Source organism: Lethenteron reissneri, unplaced genomic scaffold (assembly GCF_015708825.2).
Source record: "Lethenteron reissneri isolate LAM-NWPU_2019-01 unplaced genomic scaffold, ASM1570882v1 scaffold_213, whole genome shotgun sequence".
NCBI lineage: Eukaryota > Metazoa > Chordata > Hyperoartia > Petromyzontiformes > Petromyzontidae > Lethenteron > Lethenteron reissneri.
The window spans coordinates 69,266-83,991 of NW_026891735.1; the positions used below are offsets into that span (position 1 = coordinate 69,266).

General features: G+C 52.7%; 1 protein-coding gene across 1 annotated transcript in view; it reads left to right on the top strand.

Moving 5' to 3' along the window:
• The first annotated feature begins 121 nt into the window (after window positions 1–121).
• LOC133339715 (nuclear receptor subfamily 1 group I member 2-like) overlaps window positions 122–14,726 on the top strand; it is a 34,851-nt gene continuing 20,246 nt past the window's right edge. The window contains exons 1-10 of the mRNA XM_061547867.1: window positions 122–271; window positions 6,356–6,928; window positions 7,462–7,592; window positions 8,189–8,269; window positions 8,671–8,777; window positions 9,184–9,239; window positions 9,467–9,587; window positions 10,346–10,629; window positions 12,307–12,452; window positions 14,192–14,308. Of these exons, the coding sequence (XP_061403851.1) occupies window positions 192–271; window positions 6,356–6,928; window positions 7,462–7,592; window positions 8,189–8,269; window positions 8,671–8,777; window positions 9,184–9,239; window positions 9,467–9,587; window positions 10,346–10,629; window positions 12,307–12,452; window positions 14,192–14,308 (1,696 nt within the window). The 5' untranslated portion in view covers window positions 122–191. The remainder of the gene's footprint in view (window positions 272–6,355; window positions 6,929–7,461; window positions 7,593–8,188; window positions 8,270–8,670; window positions 8,778–9,183; window positions 9,240–9,466; window positions 9,588–10,345; window positions 10,630–12,306; window positions 12,453–14,191; window positions 14,309–14,726) is intronic.

Sequence of the window (14,726 nt, forward strand, 5' to 3'; positions counted from 1 at the left end):
CTTTCTCTGCCTCTCTCTGCCTCTCTCTGTCTCTCTCTCTGCCTCTCTCTGCCTCTCTCTCTCTATCTCCCTCTGCCTCTGCATGCTTGGAAGATTCTGCGTCCTGCCAGAGCTCCTGGCTCCCCACCTCGCGTGCACAGAGGCCTCGTGTTTCACCACCCAGACCCGAGCCTCATAGAGTGAACACGTTCATGACCGTTGTACCCGTTATTTTGTTTCGTTTATTGAGTCTTTTGAGTTCAACAGCAGCTCTCTCTCTCTCCCCTTCGCTGTGAGTACTTTGTTTTCCTTCACGTGGTGCCGGATTATTTCAAATTGTTTGTTGTTTCCCTCCGTCCCTACGGCACCGCGCGCCACGTGGGCTGCTCGACCAGCCTGGGGCCTCTGCCCCCTCCCCCCTCCTCCCCCCTCTCTCTCCGTTTCTCTTTTCCCATCGCGGCCTTGTCCCTCTCTGGTTCTTTACCAGGTGACTCCGTACCTATGGCACTCACCACCACCACGCCCCCGGGTCTCCTGGTTTAGCGGCCTGGAGTCTCCGCTGCTGCTGCTGTCTCCCCTCCTCTCTCTTAGTTTCACTCCTTCCCTCACAGCACTCCTGCATCTCTCACTCTCTCGCTCGCTCTCTCGCTCGCTCTCTCGCTCGCTCTCTCGCTCTCTCGCACGCTCGCTCGCTCTCTCGCACGCTCTCTCTCTCTCGCTCGCTCTCTCGCACGCGCTCTCGCTCTCTCTCGCACGCTCTCTCGCTCGCTCTCTCGCTCGCTCGCTCTCTCGCTCGCTCTCTCGCTCGCTCGCTCTCTTCGCTCGCTCGCTCTCTCGCTCGCTCTCTCGCTCGCTCTCTCGGTCGCTCTCTCGGTCGCTCTCTCGCTCGCTCTCTCGGTCGCTCTCTCGCTCGCTCTCTCTCGCTCTCTCTCGCTCTCTCGGTCGCTCTCTCTCGCTCTCTCTCTCGCACGCTCTCTCGCTCGCTCTCTCTCTCGCACGCTCTCTCGCTCGCTCTCTCTCTCGCACGCTCTCTCGCTCGCTCTCTCGCTCGCTCTCTCGCTCGCTCTCTCGCTCGCTCTCTCGGTCGCTCTCTCGCCCGCTCGCTCTCTCGCTCGCTCTCGCTCGCTCTCTCGCTCGCTCTCGCTCGCTCTCGCTCACTCTCTCGCTCAGTCTCTCGCTCACTCTCTCGGTCACTCTCTCTGTCTCTCTCTCTTGCTGTCCTGTTAAGCTTTTCCTTCCCCTTTCTTCTCCTGCCCTCTTGTGAATAACTTTCTTTTGGTTTTTTGATTATTTTTGGGTGATGTTTTCTCGTCGCGCGCTGGTGTAATGCCGCCGTGCATCATGGCGCAGTACCCCAGGTTGGAATCTCTCTCGCTGAGGAACGGCAGACATTTGTTTTCCTCCGCCCGTCGAGGCCGTCGTTTACGTGGACGAGGGGAGCATGGTGGCGCGCCTCGTGAAGACACGGGACTCAACGTCGGGGTGGAGCTGTTAGTGCCGTGCACCCCGCTCTCTAGGCCCGCCGTCACGGTGCTTCTCCCCGGCGCGCCACCCTTCCTTAAAGGCGCCGACCTGCAGCGAGACCTGCGACGCTTCGCCACGGCGGTCTCGCGCATCGTCGTGCTGCTGCCCTTGAGGACGAGGGGCCCGAAGCTGGCGCACGTCAAGTCGCTTCAGCGGCAAACCTTGACGACGGTTTTGAAGGGCGGCGACACGGACTTCGACGTGACCCACGAATACACGATCGATGGTCACGGCTACACGATGGACGCCTCCACAGCCGTGCCGCGGCGTTGTGGGTGTGGTGGTGCCGGCCACACCTGAAGATACTGCCCGGCCAAGATGAAGGAGAACGCTGCACAGCCTGCACCACAACACAAGCAATCATCATCAGGTGTGAAATCCACAGCAAGAACATTTGAAAATATTCAAATCTGTGAAATCCACAGCAAGAAAATTTTAAAAAAATTCAAATTTGTGAAATCCACAGCAAGAAAATTTGAAAAAATATATCTGGTGAAATCCACAGCAAAAAAATTTAGAAAAAAAATCTAATTTGTGAAATCCACAGCAAGAAAATTGGAAAAAAATTCAAATTTGTGAAATCCATAGCAAGAAAATAAAAAAAAAATTCTAATTTGTGAAATCCACAGCAAGAAAATTTGAAAAAAAAATTCAAATTTGTGAAATCCACAGCAAGAAAATTTGAAAAAAAATTCAAATTTGTGAAATCCACAGCAAGAAAATAAAAAATAATTCTAATTTGTGAAATCCATAGCAAGAAAATTTGAAAAAATATATCTAATTTGTGAAATCCACAGCAATAAATTTTGAAAAAAATTCTAATTGGTGAAATCCACAGCAAGAAAATTAAAAAAAAATTCAAATTTGTGAAATCCATAGCAAGAAAATTTGAAAAAATATATCTAATTTGTGAAATCCACAGCAAGAAAATTTTTTAAAAATTCAAATTTGTGAAATCTACAGCAAGATGGACGAGTCCATCTGGCAAACTGCCAAATCGCTGTCTTTGGTGCTGACGTTAGGAAAAACTGCCACTTTTTCCAAAATTTCTTGCTGTGGATTTCACACCTGATGACGATTGCTGCTGATTGTGTTGCAATTGAAACGTCGTGAGAATTTGTATTGTTTAATATTTTTATTATTTCCCTTCTACGTGATGACTTTACCAAAAGAACCAAGAATATGAATCCCTGCAGTCACAAAAGCTTTGAATCAAAATTTAAAACAATCTCTGTCTGGGTTCAAGGTCCCAGGTCCTGAAAATGCAGTCGTCAGGGTCTCCACATACGCAGACGACACATTCGCTGTGATCAAAGATATTCTTGGTTCTTTCGGTAAAGTCATCACGTAGAAGGGAAATAATAAAATAAAAACTATATAAAACAATACAAATTCTCACGACGTTTCGACTGCAATACAAGCAATCACCAGGTGTGAAATCCACAGCAAGAAAATTAGAAAAAAAATAAAAATTTGTGAAATCCACAGCAAGAAAATTTGAAAAAATTAAAATGTGTGAAATCCACAGCAAGAAAATTTGAAAGAAAATTAAAATTTGTGAAATCCACAGCAAGAAAATTTGAAAAAAAAAATTTGTGAAATCCACAGCAAGAAAATTTGAAAAAAATTCAATTGTGAAATCCACAGCAAGAAAATTTTTAAAAAAATTCTAATTTGTGAAATCCACAGCAAGAAAATTTGAAAAAAATTCAAATTTGTGAAATTTAAGGTCCCAGGTCCTGAAAATGCAGTCGTCAGGGTCTCCGCAGACGACACATGCGCTGTGATCGACAATATGCAGGACGTCTCCGTGCTACGAAGAGGCCTCTAGCGCCAAGGTCAACTGGCAAGTGTGTGACTCTTCCCCCTCTAACCCAGCAGCTTAAATATACGCTGCCAAGCCTGGTGGTGTTTCATTCAGACGCTGTCTTTCCTACATACCTGTTCTTCACCTGAGGACGGCTGCTTGCGTTGTGGCCGAAACGTCATGAGAATTGTATTTTATTATGTTTTATTTTTATTATTTCCCTTCTACGTGACTTTACCGAAAGAACCAAGAAGATATGTGGCTCTATGTTTGGAGTCACAGGGTGCCGTGCGTTCTGTGCTGCTCCCAGGAGGAGTCGGTTGGCAGGCCGAGGGCGTAAAGTACCTCGGAGTTCACCTCGGGGGGAAACCCTGAGTTGACCAGAACAATTGGACCGAGCTGGGAGATGCGTTTGAGGTCAAATTGATGGCCTGGGCACGCCTCGCCCCGCCAATGTCCTTCAAGGGGCGAGTTCTCATCGGAAACAACCTGTCAGCCTCTGTGCTGTGGCATAGGGCCAAAGCCCTCCAGCCCCCGGACTGACTACTCACGAGGACAAACCGGTCACTCGCCCGCTTTGTGTGGCACGGCAAGCACTGGCTGAGGCCGGGGGTCCTCCGCCTGGCGGTGGGTGAGGGCGGCCAGGGCCTGGTGGATGTCTCCGCCACGCAAGGGTGGCACAGGCGGGTTTTCTACAATCGGCTTTAATTGTCTCTTTATATTAAACCCGATCATCCGAGATTGGGAGAAATCTGGTTTGATTGGTTCTAATTGCAGAACCGCACTTCGCCAACTTCTCAACGATAGGCTTCATCCATTCCAAACTAAGGAGCTCACTGGCGCCCACGATTGTGGAGAAGCTCGTGTTCATCAAGACCAACCTGCCCGCCGCATTCTACAACTACCCCGTGCCCGACGGCCCCCTGAGTACGATGATAGCAGCACCAACGAGGAAGCAGCCTAAGCCTTGGATCAGAGCTTCGTGTTCATTGAACCAGGTTTTAATTCCTCCAAATCGGGTTTAATTGTATTCAAGAAAAAACTCCGATTCCTGCCGCTGGAAAAATCGGGTTTTTCCCACCCATGGCGCCAGGGTGATGAGCTTCAGGCTCGAGGCCGTGAGGCATCTGCTGTACGAGCAGGAGGAGCTGCCCTGGATGTCGCCGGCCCTCAGCAGCCTGCTGAGGGACGTGGGGGGGGGGGGGGGTTGCCTGGGGTACGGGAGGGAGCTCTTCCTGTTGGACCTGGCCCTGGTCGACTCCACGCCTCTTGGACGCGTGGCGGAGCCTTGAATGGAGCAGGGCGGCGAACCCGCACTGCGCCCTCAGACATTTCATGCACGAACCCCTGTCCTGTAATAGCCTCTTCAAATGAATCGGGGAGGAGAGAACGCCGGCCCTCCGGTTCACCGCGGCGGGGGTGCGGACAATCGGAGCCACGACCGCCACCCCAAGTGGAAGACCGCTGCCCAGATCAGCGGCGCTACGGGGCTCGGCTCCACGCTCGCCGTGGGAGGAGCTCGCAGCAATGCGGGAGCTGCGGCTGAAGCCGGAGGCACTTGAAGACGGCGGCGCCTCACGACCTTCCTCCTCCTTCCCGGAGTAGCGCATCTCCTGCGCCCGGCCTCACTGGCGCTGTGACTCGGGGAATCTGCTCAAACCCGCAGGCTGCAGAGATGTGGCCCTCAAGAGTGAGTGCCCCAAAGACAACGCTGTTACGCGTGCCGCGTCAAGGCGCTGCGTTGTCAACAGCTGGCAAACCTCCCGGACACGAGATGGAGGGACTTGTTCTCTCCGCCGATCGAGCCCCCCCCCCCCGAGTGGAAGCAGCTGTACAAGCCCCCCGTGGCGAAACGCTGCGGGGGGCTCCAGTGCAGCAAAGTCACCCCGGGGTCGTCAGATCTGTGTTGCGTTCTGCGGTGCAAAGGTGGGTCTGGCCCCCCGGTACTTGGGGTGTCCACGGCTGAACCCGATGTTCCGGCTCCTGGGATCCATCTTCAATGAACTGGGGGTTTCAAGTTCATTGATTAGGTATAGCCCTGTGAGCCATTCGGCTCTTGAATCGGGTGCAACCGCAACAAACAAAAAAACAAAAACGTGAACAAGAAAACATCTTAAAGTGAATATGTGACTAAGTGCAAACAGAAAATCCAAGAAAAGACAGCAAAATATTGCAGAAAAAGCAGCGTACACCAACGCTGCGTGCAAAAATCCCAGTGGGATGCAAGTCAAACAACAACAACCACAACCACAAGACAACTTAGATTAAGGCCATCAGTCTTACTCCGTACTACAACAAACAAACATGGCAGAGGTCGCAAACGGGTTTTGATTCCTTACCCGTACCCGGCCGCACCAGGGTCGCAAACGGCTACCCGTACCTGTACCCGGCCGGGTATGGGTAGCCGGGTATCGGGTAGGGTACGGGTATCAGGTACCCGTTTGCGACCTCTGAAACATGGCCAAACCAGCTGGTTCATATACGGGGTGCCGCCTTACCCGGGCGAACAATCGCCACGATCTCGCAAACTTTGTCTGCGCCCAAGCAAAGATGGCCGTTTACAAGACCCTGAAAACAGATGCTGCAAGGCGACTAACGGACGCTGGATGCTCAACGAGGCGATGCTGAGGGGCCTGCTCAAGGCGCGCCTCTGGCTGGAGCACGCCTCGTACCCCTCCCATGCTGGGGACGTGCCACGCCGTGTTCCTTGAATGGTGGGGGGCCGCTCAGGCCCCCCTCTGCACCAACACAAACGGTGCACCGACGACTTTCACGTTTGGACCGGTCGACTTTAAGCGGGCGATGTGCGTGAGGACGCGGTGCTAGCGTGGCGCGTGGCGCGGTTTTGCAATGGCAACGTTGCTGTACATCAGTTGCTGCTGGCAGCAATAAAATTGGTTTAAAAGTCTCTGTCTCTGTCTGTCTCTCTGTCTCTCTACCTCTCTGTCTCTCTCTCTACCTCTCTCTCTGTCTCTCTCTCTCTCTTTGTCTCTCTCTCTTTGTCTCTCTCTCTCTCTACCTCTCTACCTCTCTGGGTGCGTTCAGGGCAAGCCCCATGGGCAGCTCCGGGTGGGCCGGCACCGGCCGGAGTGCCGGCGATCGCCGCCGCCTCGGAGCCGAGCCGGACCCAACCCTGGGGCAGCGTCGTCAGCAGGCGGTGCAGGTGGTGCAGCAGCTGCATGCGGTGCAGCAGCAAGCGCAGCAGCAGCAGCTGCTGCAAGTGCTGGGATTGGCTGGAACTTGTAGCGGAGTTGGAATAGGAAGTGGTGGTGGTGGTGTTGGTGGAGCTGCTGGTGGAGGTGGTGGTGGTGTTGGAGGTGGTGGTGGTGCTGAAGGTGTTGGTTGTGGAGGTGGTGATGGTGGTGTTGGTGGAGGTGGTGTTAGTGATGGTTGTGGTGGTGATGGTGGTGGTGAAGGTGGTGTTGGTGGAGATGGTGTTGGTGGTGGTTGTGGTGTTGGTGGTGGTGGTGTTAGTATTGGTGAAGGTGGTGGTGGTTGTGGTGCCACCACCGAGGTGAAAGCTGTGCGGGAGGAGCGTTGTTGTGCCGTGTGCGGGGACCAGGCGAGTGGCTACCACTTCAACGCCATCACCTGCGAGGGATGCAAAGGCTTCTTCAGGTTAAAACATAAACTACACTACACTATACACTATATACTACACTATACACTATATACTACACTATACACTACACTATACACTACACTACACACTATATACTACACTATACACTACATACTACACACTATACACTATACTATACACTACACACTACTATACACTACACTATACACTACATACACTACATAATACACTACACTATACACTACACTATACACTACACTATACACTACACTACACTGTACACTACACTGTACACTACACTGTACTCTACTACACTATACACTGCTACACTATACACTACTACACTACACTATACACTACACTATACACTACACTACTACACTATACACTACACTACTACACTACACTATACACTACTACACTATACACTACTACGCTATACACTACTACACCACTACACTATACTACACTACTACACTATACTACACTACTACACTATACACTACACTATACACTACACACTATACTATACACTACACTATACCCGCTACTGTGCGTGTCGCTGCAGGAGGATGGAGAGGCGTGGGTCTGCCCTGCGCTGCCCCTTTGTGGGCCGCTGTGACGTGACACTCGCCAACAGGCGGCAGTGCCAGGCCTGCCGCTTGCTGAAGTGTCGCTCAGCAGGAATGATGCCTCAACGTGAGTGGCGGGGTCTAAACTACACTACACACTACACTACACACTACTACACTATACACTACACTATACACTACACTATACACTACACTACACACTAGTATACACTACACTATACACTACACTACACACTACTACACTATACACTACACTATACACTACACTATACACTACACTATATACTACTACACTATACACTACACTATACACTACACTATATACTACTACACTATACACTACACTATACACTACACTATACACTACACTACACACTACACTACACGCTACTACAATACATTATACACTACTACACTATACACTACTAAACTACTACACTATACACTACACTATACACTACACTATACACTACACACCACACACTACACTATACACTACACTATACACTACACTATACATTACACCATACACTGCACTATACACTACACTACACACTACACTATACACTACACTATACACTACACTATACACTACACTACACACTACATTACTACACTACACTATACACTACACTACACGCTACACTACACGCTACACTACACAGTAGTCAACATCTCTTACCCCCCCCACCTCCCTGGCAGTGATCATGACGGATGAGGCTGTTCACCGCCGCCGCGACCTCATAGCCCGGCGCAGACGAGAGAGAGGAAGCCACTCCTCATGTACTGTACCACCTCTACACACTGTACACCAGTGTACTGCACCACCTCTACACTGTACACAGTGTACTGTACCACCTCTACACACTGTACACCAGTGTACTGTACCACCTATACACTGTACACCAGTGTACTGTACCACCTCTACACTCTACACCAGTGTACTGTACACACCTCTACACTGTACATCAGTGTACTGTACCACCTCTACACTGTACACCAGTGTCTCTGTATCTCTCTGTCTCTCTGTGTCTCTCTGTGTCTGTGTCCCTCTCTGTGTCTCTGTCTCTCTGTGTGTCTTTCTCTGTGTCTCTGTGTCTCTATGTCTCTCTGTCTCACTCTGTGTCTCTGTGTCTCTCTGTCTCTGTGTCTCACTCTGTGTCTCTGTGTCTCTGCCTGCCCAGGTGACACATCTCCCGACGTCACCACGAGGTGTCCGCACGCTCGCAAACTGCGGAAGCTCTCCCCAGACCCCCATCTGAGCTCAACCACAAGGGGTGGAGGGGGTGGAGTGGGTGGAGGTGGAGTGGGTGGAGTTGGTGGAGGTGGAGTGGGTGGAGGTGGAGGGGGAGTGGGTGGAGTGGGGAGAGTGGGAGGTGGAGTGGGAGTGGGAGGAGTGGGTGGAGGAGGAGTGAGTGGAGTGTGTGAAGGTGGAGTGGGAGAAGTGGGTGAAGGTAGAGAGGGGGGAGTGAGTGGAGGTGGAGTGGGTGGAGGTGGAGTGGGTGGAGGTGGAGTGGGTGGAGGTGGAGTGGATGGAGTGAGGGGAGTGGGTGGAGTGGGTGGAGTGAGTGGAGTGGGTGGAGGTGGAGTGGGTGGAAGAGTGGGGGGAGTTGGAGTGGGTGGAGTGGGTGGAGTGGGTGGAGGTGGAGTGAGTGGAGGTGGAGTGGGTGGAGTGTGTGGAGGTGGAGTGGGGGGAGTGGGAGAAGGTGGATTGGGAGAAGGTGGAGTGGGAGAAGGTGGAGTTGGAGGTGGAGTGTGTGGAGTGGGTGGAGGTGGAGTGGGTGAAGTGGGTGGAGGAGGAGTGGGTGGAGTGGGTGGAGGTGGAGTGGGTGTTGGTGGAGCTGGTGGAGTGGGTGGAGTGAGTGGAGGTGGAGTGGGGGGAGGTGGAGTGAGTGGAGGTGGAGGTGGAGTGGGTGGAGTGGGTGGAGTAGATGGAGGTGGAGTGGGTGGAGTGGGTGGAGTGGGTGGTGGTGGAGTGGGTGATGGTGGAGTGGGTGGAGTGGGGGGCGAGCGGCTGCTGCTGCTGCGTCTGGCCCAGGCTGTGCTCTCGGCTCACCGCCGCACCTTCGACTCCTCCTTCAGCAGGTTCCAGCACTTCAGGGTGAGCCGTGGGGAGGGTGGGGAGGGTGGGGAGAGGTGGGGAGGGTGGGGAGGGTGGGGAGAGGTGGGGAGGGGTGGGTTGGTTGGTGGGGAGCATGGAGAGGGTGGGGAGAGGTGGGGAGGGTGTGGAGGGTGGGGAGAGGTGGGGAGGGTGGGGGAGAGGTGGGGAGGGTGGGGGAGAGGTGGGGAGGGTGGGGAGGGTGGGAGAGTGGGGAGAGTGGGGAGGGTGGGGAGGGGTGGGTGAGTGGGGAGGGGTGGGGAGGGGTGGGGAGAGTGGGGAGATTGGAGGGCGAATTCAGACGCAGCTCAACCCATCATTTCCCTCCATAGAGACCCACAGAGACTCAAAGAGACCAACAGAGACCCACATACACCCATACAGACCCACAGAGACCCACAGAGACCCACAAAGACCCACAGAGACCCAAATAAACCAACAGAGACCCACAGAGACTCAGAGACCCACAGAGAACCACAAAGACCCATACAGACCCACATAGACCCACAGAGACCCACAGAGGCCCACATAGACCCCAGAGACCCACAGATACCCACAGAGACCCACAAAGACCCATACAGACCCACAGAGACCCTCAGAGACCCATACAGACCCACAGAGACCCCCAGAGACCCATCCATAATGATGCTGAGAATCACTGTAATTATGCCAACAATATTGATGATTATTATAACGATAATTACAATCATAACGGTGGTGGCGATGATGACGTTTCCTCCGCTCCGTCTCCTCCGTCGTAGCCGGCTGTGCGAGAGCCGACGTCTGTGCCGGGAGCTGAACACCGGCACGGGGTCGCTGGATCAGCTGGTGGATCAGCTGGTGGATCAGCTGCTGGATCAGCCGCCGGATCAGTCGGTGGATCAGCAGGTGGATCAGCTGCTGGATCAGCCGGTGGATCAGGAGGAGGAGGTGTGGGGGGGAGTGACTCCGCTCCCAGCTACTCAATGCTACCGCACGTGAGCGACTTGACCACGCACATGATCCAGCAGGTGATCGCCTTCGCCAAGGTGACGCCGGGATTCAGGTGAACTGAGATCAGCAACACTCGCTCAGACACTCACTCAGACACTCACTCACTCTGAAACTCACTCAGACACTCAATCAGCCACTCACTCAGACACTCAGACACTCACTCAGACACTCATTCACTCTGACTTTCGTTCAGACACTCACTCAGACACTCACTCAGCCACTCGCTCAGCCACTCACTCACTCAGACACTCACTCAGACACTCGCTCAGACATTCACTCAGACACTCACTCAGACACTCACTCACACACTCACTCACTCAGACACTCACTCAGATACTCACTCACACACTCACTCAGACACTCACTCACTCAGACACTCACTCACTCAGACACTCACTCAGACACTCACTCAGACACTCACTCAGACACTCACTCAGACACTCACTCAGACACTCGCTCAGACACTCACTCACTCAGACACTCACTCACTCAGACACTCACTCACTCAGACACTCACTCACACACTCACTCAGACATTCACTCAGACACTCACTCACACACTCACTCACTCAGACACTCACTCAGATACTCACACACTCACTCAGACACTCACTTACTCAGACACTAACTCACTCAGACACTCGCTCAGACACTCACTCAGACACTCACTCAGACACTCACTCACTCAGACACTCACTGATCCACCAACTGATCTACCGGCTGATCCAGTGACTGATCCACCGACTGATCCAGCGGCTGATCCACCCACCCCCTCGTGTGCTGTGCCGGCCTTTAAAGGTGCTCTCTAACAGCACTTGCAATCTACAGTCTATTAAGGCGATACGGTGGATATTTGTCTCTGCTTTTGCCTACACGTGTTCCATGTGTGTGTGTACGCGTGGAGCCCACATGTCGCTGGAGGCTACAGCCAGCAAATTAACTAGGCCTCACTCAGGCTGTGCCACGTGCACTATTAACTAGACCACACTCAGGCTGTGCCACGTGCATTATTAACTAGGCCTCACTCAGGCTGTGCCACGTGCACTATTAACTAGGTCACACTCAGGCTGTGTCACGTGCACAATTAACTAGGCCTCACTCAGGCTGTGTCACGTGCACTAGACCAGCCGAGGTAGTCAACATCTCAGCATCGAACCCACGACTTCCTGCGTACCAGGAGAGATAGTCAACATCTCAGCATCGAACCCACGACTTCCTGCGTACCAGGAGAGATAGTCAACATCTCAGCATCGAACCCGCGACCTCCTGCGTACCAGGCGAGATAGTCAACATCTCCTAGCCAGCGTGGGTGTCAGGGTCCAGGATCGACAGTACGACCTCCTGTACACGAAGCGAGGTAGTCAACATCTCCTAGCCACCGTGGCATTAGGTCCACTGATTAAACCCACGACATCCTGCCTCCCAGGTGAGGTAGTCAACATCTCAGCTTCGAACCCACGACCTCCTGCGCACCAGGCGAGGTAGTCAACATCTCAGTGTCGAACCCACGATCTCCTGTACACCAGGCGGGGTCAACATGTCAGCGTCCAACCCACGACCTCCTGTATACCAGGCGAGGTAGTCAACATCTCAGCATTGAACCCACGACCTCCTGCGTACCGGGCGAGGTAGTCAACATCTCAGCGTCGAACCCACGACCTCCTGTGTACCGGGCGAGGTAGTCAACATCTCCTCCACGTCTCTCCACCCCGACCCCCGCGCCCGTCAGGGAGTTGTCCATCGAGGATCAGATCGCCCTGCTCAAGGGTTCCGCCTTCGAGATGGTGCAGATCCGCTTCAACAGCGTCTACGACGCGTCGACGCGCACGTGGGTGTGCGGCTCGCTCGTCTACAGCGTGGAAGACGCCGCCCAGTGTGAGAGAGCGTCACCGTCATCACCGTCACCACCACCATCACTACCACCATCACTACTATCACCGTCACCATCACCGTCACCACTACCATCACTACTACCATCACTACACCATCACCACCATCATCACTACTACCACTACCATCACCACCATCACTACCATCACCACCATCACTACCATCACCACCACCACCACTACCATCACCACCACCATCACGACCATCACCACTACCATCACCATCATCACTACTACCATCACCACTATCACCACCATCACCACCATCAACATCACCACCATCACCACCACCATCACGACCATCACCACTACCATCACCATCATCACTACTACCATCACCACTATCACCACCATCACCACCATCAACATCACCACCATCACTACCATCACCACCACCATCACTACCATCACCACCACCATCACTATCATCACTACTACCATCATCACCACCATCACTATCATCACTACTACCATCACCACTATCACCACCATCACCACTATCACCACCATCACTACCATCACTACTACCATCACCCCCATCATTTCCATCATCACTCCCATCACTAGCATCACTATCATCATGAGCATATATATCTGTGTCTTTATCTGAGTGTGTCTTTCTGTGTCTCTTTGTGTCTCTCTGTCTGTCTATCTATCTGTCTCTCTATCTGTGTATCTCTCCGTGTCTCTATCCATGTCTCTCTATCTGTCTATCTGTCTGTCTCTCTATCTCTGTCTCTCTATCTGTGTATCTATCTGTGTGTCTCTCTGTCTGTGTCTCTCTGCGTGTCTCTCTCCGTGTCTCTCTGTCCGTGTCTTTCTCTATGTCTATCTGCCTGTCTCTCTATCTCTGTCTATATGTGTATCTATCTGTGTGTCTCTCTGTCTGTGTCTCTCTCTCCGTGTCTCTGTCTGTGTCTCTGTCCGTGTCTCTGTCCGTGTCTCTCTGTCCGTGTCTCTCTCCGTGTCTCTCTGTGTCTCTCTGTGTCTCTTTCCGTGTCTCTGTCTGTCTCTCTGTGTCTCTCTCCGTGTCTCTGTCTGTCTCTCTCTCTGTGTCTCTCTCTGTGTCTCTCTATCCGTGTCTCTCTGTCTGTGTCTCTCTGTTTGTGTCTCTCTGTCTGTATCTCTGTCTGTCTCTCTCTCCGTATCTCTCTGTGTGTGTTTCTCTCTCCGTGTCTCTCTGTCTGTATCTCTGTCTGTCTCTCTCTTCGTGTTTCTCCGTCTGTGTCTCTCTATCTGTGTCTCTCTCTGTATCTTTCTCTCCGTGTATCTCTGTCTGTGTCTCTCTCTCTGTCTGTCTCTCTGTGTCTCTCTATCTGTGTCTCTCTGTATCTTTCTCTCCGTGTCTCTCTGTCTGTGTCTCTCTATCTATATCTCTCTATCTGTGTCTCTCTCTCCGTGTCTCTCTGTCTGTCTCTCTGTGTCTCTCTCTGTATCTCTCTATCTGTGTCTCTCTCTCTATATCTCTCTCTCCGTGTCTCTCTGTCTGTGTCTCTCTGTCTGTGTCTCTCTCCGTGTCTCTCTCCCTGTCTCTCTCTCTCTGTGTCACTCCGTGTCTCCGTGTATCTCTGTCCGTGTCTCTCTCCTTGTGTTTCTCTCTCCGCGTGTCTCTCTGTCCGCGTGTCTCTCTGTCCACGTGTCTCTCTCTCTTTCCGTGTTTCCGTGTCTCTCTCCGCGTTTCTCCGTGTCTCTGTCTCCGTGTCTCTCTGTCCACGTGTCTCTCAGCGGGCTTCAACTCGGGCTTCGTGGTGCCCATCAGCAAGTTCCACGACGACCTCCGCGCCCTGCACCTCGCGGACGTCGAATACGCCCTGATGCAGACCCTAGCCCTCTACTCCTCAGGTTAGACACAGATAGACACACACACAGATAGATAGATATACACACACAGACACACATAGACACAGACACACACAGACACAACACAGACACACACACACAGACACAACACAGACACATACACACACACAACAACAACCGCCATTCGCCACTAAGTGGCGGTGACGTCACCACGACGCTTGTGCCAGGCCATGTGCACCTTGAGGCCACGTGAAGTATCGAATGCCCGCTGGCAGGAGGTCACGGGGCAGACCCAGCAGGTGCTACGGGTCGACTGACCGAGATGACTGGCTGATGCACCACCTGTGCCCCCTACTGTACCAACTTGCTGTGCTTTAGCCACCCGGCGCTCCGCTCGTTGTTGTGAGCGTCGCTCCTCCGCCCTCCGTTGTTGTTAGAGGGCGACTGCCTCCAACTGCCC